The 7,148-nt window shown below is 38.6% G+C and overlaps 1 protein-coding gene across 1 annotated transcript in view; it reads left to right on the top strand.

Annotated features, from left to right (window-relative positions):
- Positions 1 to 7,148, top strand: part of LOC106883959 (Fanconi anemia group A protein) — an 88,126-nt gene that overhangs the window by 10,544 nt on the left and 70,434 nt on the right. The window contains exons 4-10 of the mRNA XM_052966697.1: positions 1,401 to 1,555; positions 2,947 to 3,036; positions 3,446 to 3,522; positions 4,079 to 4,185; positions 5,405 to 5,478; positions 5,920 to 5,953; positions 6,830 to 6,976. Of these exons, the coding sequence (XP_052822657.1) occupies positions 1,401 to 1,555; positions 2,947 to 3,036; positions 3,446 to 3,522; positions 4,079 to 4,185; positions 5,405 to 5,478; positions 5,920 to 5,953; positions 6,830 to 6,976 (684 nt within the window). The remainder of the gene's footprint in view (positions 1 to 1,400; positions 1,556 to 2,946; positions 3,037 to 3,445; positions 3,523 to 4,078; positions 4,186 to 5,404; positions 5,479 to 5,919; positions 5,954 to 6,829; positions 6,977 to 7,148) is intronic.

Genomic DNA, 7,148 nt, shown 5'->3' with positions numbered 1-7,148 from the left:
TAATGCCTCACGCTTAGAGGGACTCCATAAGTCAAAACTACCAAAATAAGTACTATGTTTGTATATGTGTGTATGTATATGTATTTATATTGGTGCCCCATGGAAAGTGGACGGTAAACAATGATGACGATGATGTACAAGTGGCAAATATTTACATAAATAAAAAGACAGTGAAACAAACACATTTGCTGTTGTTTAATTGTGGTTTGGCTAAAAAACTGCGGACAAGTTAGTGTTATGAACTTCTGGGAACCACTTAAAGGATTCAAGCCATGAGCAGTGTTTAGCTGAGCTACTTGACGGGAGTGTGAGGAAGCAGACTGCTACATAAACAGAATGGAAATATGATCTTGACATTCACAGGCCTGGATGTGTCGAGTCTGTTTTGTAATCATGTGGTTTTGAGTACAATTACACTGTGTGACATTTTGGGTCAAGTGTGTTCTACTCTAACCTCAGTCAGGCCAATGGCTTGGGACTGCATGTAGTAGACAGAAACTGTATGAAAACTTGTGTGTGTGCATGCACATTATAGGCACAGATGTGGCAGTGTGGTTAAAAAAGTCTGCTTCCAAAATACATGGTTTTGGGTTCAGTCACAATCCATGGAACCTTAAGGAAGCATCATCAATTATAGCCATCAGTGGATTTCATAGAGAAACAAAGAATCCTATTGCATATGTGTGTGTGTATGAATTTGTGGTTGTGGCTGTGTGGTAAGAAGCTTGCTTCCCAACCACATGGGTCCAAGTTCAGTCCCACTGCATGGTACTTTGGGCAAGTGTCCTCTGCTAAAGCCTCAGGCCGACCAAAGCCTTGTGAGTGAATTTGGTAGATGGAAACTGAAAGAAGCCCATCGTGTGTGTGTGTATTTAGGCATGTGTGTACCCCAGGTGTGCTTATGGCCCCAAAAGTTTCTTATATTTAATGTTATGAAAGTGTGTGTGTATATATGTGTGTGTATATGTGCGTGTATGTATATATGTGTATATATGTCTATATATGTGTGTATGTGTATATGTGTATGTGTATATATGTGTGTATATATATGTATATATCTATATGTATGCATATATCTATATGTATGTATATATATATATCTGTGTATATATATATATATATATATATGTGTGTATGTATATGTGTGTATGTATATGTGTGTATGTATATGTATGTTTGTATATATGTATGTATGTATATGTATGTTTGTATATAAGTATGTCTGTATATATATGTTTGTATATATATATATATGTGTGTGTGTGTGTGTGTGTATATATATATATATATATATGTGAATAAATAAGGATTACATTTGATACAGGAACCCGAATGTGAAAGCGTTAGGGTTCAGTGAAAGAGTGAAAGTTCTTCTGAAGCTGTTTTTTGGTCTTTTCCAGTCGATGCTTGCATGGAATGGCTTCATAACGAAGTGGCTCGTTCCGGACAACCTTTTGCTCTTGTAGCTGCCAATTACTGTGGTTCCGTGATTATGCAACTGTCCAAAGAGGAGACTTCTTCCAACTACGAAGACATACTTCAGGACAAAGCGCATGTACGAGGGTTTTGTATTGTTTTTATTTTTTAGTTCTCAGCAGATATTTTGAGGCCTTGTATTGCTTGTTCTGTCTGTGATTTTGGAGGAAAGAGAGAGGTGTAGGGAAGAGGGCGTCCTGAAGGGTTAGAGGACTGACCAAATGGTCTTCAGGGAATCTCAAGGTTTTAGATTTTGTAAAAGTACATAAGGGACTGTATCTTTCACTTGTTTCAGTCATTAGACTGGCCATGCTGGGGCACTGCCTCAAAGAACTTTTAGTTGAATGTATCAACCCCAGGACTTTTTTTTTTAAAAGTCTGAAACTTGTTCTGTTACTCTCTTTTGCCGAACTGCTAAGTGACAGCGACGTAAACACACCAACACTGGTTGTCAAGCAATGGTGGGGGACAAACACAATGGACTTCTTTTCAGTTACCATTTACCAAATCCACTTGCAAGTCTTTGGTCGGCCTGAAGCTATAGTCAAAGACACTTGCCCAACATGCCACGCAGTGGGACTGAACCTGGAACCATGTGGTTGGGAAACAAACTTCTTAGTACACAGCTATGCCTGCATCTATATGGTTAAGAAATGTGCTTCATAATGACATGGTTTGGGGTTCAAGCCTGTTCCATAGCATTTTAAGCCTTCTTCTCTGACCCTGGATTGACCAAAGTTTTTTAAGTTGATTTAGTAGACAGAAACTGAGAGAAGCCCAGCGTGTATGTGTGTGATTCCTCAGGCCCTTGGACTAAGGCCAGTTACCCTACTTCCATGGTAAGTCACTTAAGATCACATTCCCCCCCCCCCCCTCGCCTCCTGAACAGGAATGCGAGTCCATTGTGCGTTGCACAGCCAGCAGTTTTGAGGGGAGGGGCAAGTCCAGGTTATTGGAAGGCATTTGTTTACATTTGTCCAGTCGATTCAATTGCACATCACAGTAACTGCTAAACAATTGCGTTACTTTTCAGTGTATTCTTTGTTGTGCATCTCCATTATTTACGTATTACTTTAAAGGATTTTATTTTCGTTGTAGCACCTGTTAAGGTCCCAGCCATGGGTAAACTAATATATGAGCACTGGGACATAGGAATACTTGGGTTGGTGTCCAAAGGTGTAGTAAACCCACTGGGCATGAGGGAACCCTGATCTTTGTTAAGGTATCCCTCCAGAAGAAGGCTAGCTTGTATATATAAAACCCACCATTCTGCTGAGCCAGATACCTTGCACTTTGGTTGTCTGTGGGCTTTTTGGTATTGCTAGTAAAACTACTTTTGGTGTTGTGCAAGCTGCACTCAACCTAAAACCATTGTGTGAGCATTTCTGAACACTTAACTGGTCAGCAATGGTCATGCTTGCCCAACGAGTTCACAGCCATCATCTATAATAGAGTTCTTTGCTGTTTCAGGTTTCCTTACAAGTCATAATCGATGTAATACTCTCACTGAAAGAGCAACAATTTGAAATGGACTTCTTCCACAAATACATCTCTGCAACTGTGAGTATAAGCAATAGTCTTTATGTTGTTGTTGTTGGTGGTGGTGATGTTGGTGTGTCATGCCAGAAGTGTTAAACCATACATTTATTTTCTTTGAATTTTTATTGTTGTAGTGGCCATGAAATTGTAGTCGTAGCCAATGCCAGTGCCGTCAGACTGGCACCCATGCAGGTGGCATGTAAAAAGACATCCACGACACTCTTGGAGTGGTTGGCATAAGGAAGGGCATCCAGACATAGAAACCTTGCCAAATCAGACTGGAACCTGGGGCAGCTCCCCAGCTTACCAGTTCTTCAGTCAAACCGTCCAACCCATGCCAGCATGGAAAGCAAACATTAACCGATGATGATGATGATGATGTTGTTGTAACTGTATATTTATATCTATATCCTCTTGTTTTCTTTCATAGAACTCTAATTTATGCCTGGAGATTATATGGAAGTTACACTGCACTAATATTATGACGTTTGGAACTTACTTGCATCTGTAAGTATTTCTAACTTGTTTCTTAGTCGTGTTGTAGTAGCTTTTTGTGAATCTGTGGCCGAAATGGGTCGGTTACACTGCACTGGCATAGGCCATGGCTACACTCTCACTTGGCTTGCTGGTTCTTCTCATGCACAGCATATCTCCAATCATTGGGCAATAAACAGCTCTTGCGAAGACCTGTTGAGTCAAGTGAAATCATTGTTGTGGCCAATGCCAGTGCCACCTGACTGGCTCCCGTGACAGTGGCACATAAAAAGCACCCACTACACTCTGAGTGGTTGGCGTTAGGAAGTGTGTCCAGCTGTAGAAACTTTGCCAGATCAGATTGAAGCCTAATATAGCCAGAATAGTGACTTTGAAGTTTTGGCCTGCTAAAGCATTGTCAGATGATATTCTTCTTCAAGAATACCAAATTAGTATTCTAATCTGAATAACCCTTCAGATTAATGTAAAATTGTTTTTATTATAAGTGAACATAACAACAAATATTAACGTGTGTGTGTTGTGTTATCAGTTTGTTTGGTGTTGTATATGTTGTATATTGATATTTCAGAAAAGTTGACAAATCTTACCAATGTCAACTGATTGCAAACAGAATTCTGAAGCTTTGCATTTCAAAGAACATAACACTTACAGATAAACGAAAATCTCTTCTCAAAGGTTTGTAAAGTTTTGTTGGTTTATCCATGTCATCACAATCCACATCATCATCATCATCGTTTTAACATCTATTTTTCCCCTACTTGCATGGGTGGAACAAAGTTTGTTGAGATGGATTTAGTATGACCAGAAACCTTTCTTGTTGCCAGCCCTTCAACATTATCATCATCATCATCATCATCATTTAACAGCCATTTTCCATGCTGGTATGGGTTGGACAGTTTGACAGGAGCTGGTAAGACTGGGGTCCACACTTGGCTACATTGTCTGTTTTGGTATGGTTTCCACAGCTCGATGCCCTTCCTAACACCAACCACTTTACAGGGTGTACTGGGCGCTTTTTACATGACATCGGTGCTGATAGGGTGACCAAGCAACTTCCAAGACGTAACTCCTTGGCTCAGGGGTGGCGGGAGTAGTATTGAGGCAGGGGTGGCTTTGCACCAGTTGAGAGATCAAAGGTACAGAGGGACAAGGAAAGGGGTCATGCTGGAGAGTAGAGACATGGATACTCCAGTTGGAAGAGAAAAGAGAGCAAGTAAGAGTAAGACAAAGAGAGAGGGTAAGATAACGGGGGCAATTATGTGAGGGATGGTGGTGAAGATGTGTCAAGACATGCCCTCAGGGGACATTGGGGGTGGTAGGAGTAAGTGGGATAATACAGAGGCTTGGACTGAGCAGTCATTTAATCAACATTAACATAGAAATAAAAAGGATTTCTTGATCCAATGTAGAAATACAATCATACATCATTAGATAACAACTTATATAGACACAGATGTGGCTGTGTGATTAAGAAGTGTGATTGCCAACTCCATGGTTTTGGGTTCAGTCCCACTCCACTCTGGGCAAATGTGTCTTGAAGCTATAGTACACAGAAACTGGACAAAGCCCATTGTGTGTATTTGTCTCCTTGTCTTCATATCACATGATAGATGTGAGGGTCACTGTCATTCATCATCATCATTTAACGTCTGTTTTCCATGCTGGCATGGGTCAGATGGGTCTTATATTCTGTAAAAGCAGAATATTTAGTCATGAGGAAAAATTCTGTTGCTTGGAAACAGGTGAGGGTTAGCAACAGGAATGGTATTCAGCTGTAGAAAATCTGCTTCCATAAGCTCTGTCCAGCCCATAAAAGGATGATGGTGATAGTTGTGAAAGAACTACGGTCTAAAATATTTCTGACTCTTTCTTCAAATCTTTGTTATTTCTGTAGATATTTCTGGTATACTTATCAACCAGTCGTTCCCTGTCATCAGTACCTGTCAGCAAACTTCCATTCTTCAACAGGTAAGAAAGATTTCTTTGACACAATCTTTCATCTTTACATTGAAGTTTATTATTCTTCATTATTTTTGATGTGCTGGTTCCACATAAAAAGCACTTGATGGTGCCACGTAAAAAGCATTCGTGCTGGTACCACTTAAAAAGCACTGGCTTTAAAAAAAAATGCACTGGAGTCACTTCATTTGACTAAAAGATTTTTAAAGTGGTACCCCAGCATGGCAGCAGTCAAATGACTGAACAAGTAAAATATAAAATGTATGAAGAAAATTTGCATGCCTGAGATTGCATCACTAGGCCACCACCAAACATAATTCATCCTTTCCCATGATCGATGTACTACAATCTAGTAATGCAATGCTTTTAACTCTTTTTTTTCATATTTTGAAGGTTTTAATTAACGATGCATTTAATTTCTAATTAACTTTTCTTAATTTTCTTACGCAGGATTCTTTGAACATTTTTACTTTAATAACACAAGGTAAGGCAACATATACAGCTTTATTTTAAGTTTTTGTTTTTTTATTTTTACAAGTCTGGCCATACTGCAGCATCACAGTCAAGGGTTTGAGTCTATCATATCAAACCCAATATTTTCTCAACCTCTGTTTATCACTGTTAGGTTTCTCATATAAAATGACAACTGGACACCCCAAAGGTGGGCACTGTTAATCTGTTAACCAAAAAGTTAACTTCAATAACTGTTAATCAGTTAATTCTTTAAAAATGTAATGGAAGTTATCGATAAACTATTAACCTTAATTTTTATTATAGAAAAAAGAAACAAAAGAACCAGTTTTTGCTCTAAAACCCACCTAAAAACACCTTTAAAAAGTGCCAAAACTGTAAAATTTGTTAACTTCAATTAAATGGAAGTTAACTTGAATTAACGGAAGTTAAATGAAATGGAAGTTAATTATTCTGAAAATGATTTCCAAAGTTAACTTAAAAGTTAAATTATTAATGAAAATGTTAACTTTGTTATTTCGTTTTGGGATTTGGTTTGCAAGATTCTTTATGTGAGTTTGTGTGTTGAAACATATTCTCTTTTAGTACTTTAACACACTCACCAGTAAAATTTCCACTTATTTCTTTTTCGTTTTTCTAAAATCTTCGTTTCATTTTGTAACCTTTTCAATAGTTTTGACTTCGTTAGTTAATGATTAACAGTTTGGTACCCAGGTTCGTGACACGATATTTGTGCATACATACATATAGTCAGTTACAGCAGTTTTATTAATATGCACACACGATGGTTTCCATTCGGTTTACATCTACCAAATTCACTCACAATATATTGACACATACAAATGCACAATCACAATATAAGCTGATGTTTTCTCTTGTCTTTCTCCAGGTTTTGCTAAAAGAGAAACGGACAGCTCTATTCCCCTCCTTCCTATTGAACTCGCTTCAAAATATCACCAAATTCATTTAGATTCTCTACAAAAGATGGCCGTCCACCAGCTAAACGTTCTCTTCAGGTTCAAACCGGATTACACTGGTATGAAGCAGATAAACAACATTTATCTTCTTGCTTTTACTTACATTTTACTACTTTAACATTTCCAATCCAGAATATCTCTTTCTCTCTCTCTCTCTCTCTCTTTCTCTCTCTCTCTCTCTCTCTCCCTCCCTCTCTCTCTCCCTCCCTCTCTCCCTCCCTCTCTCTCTCC

This window comes from Octopus bimaculoides, chromosome 3 (assembly GCF_001194135.2).
Source record: "Octopus bimaculoides isolate UCB-OBI-ISO-001 chromosome 3, ASM119413v2, whole genome shotgun sequence".
Classification (NCBI taxonomy): Eukaryota; Metazoa; Mollusca; class Cephalopoda; order Octopoda; family Octopodidae; genus Octopus; species Octopus bimaculoides.
Note: the sequence above shows the minus strand (reverse complement) of the source record. Positions and strands in the feature narration are given on the sequence as shown.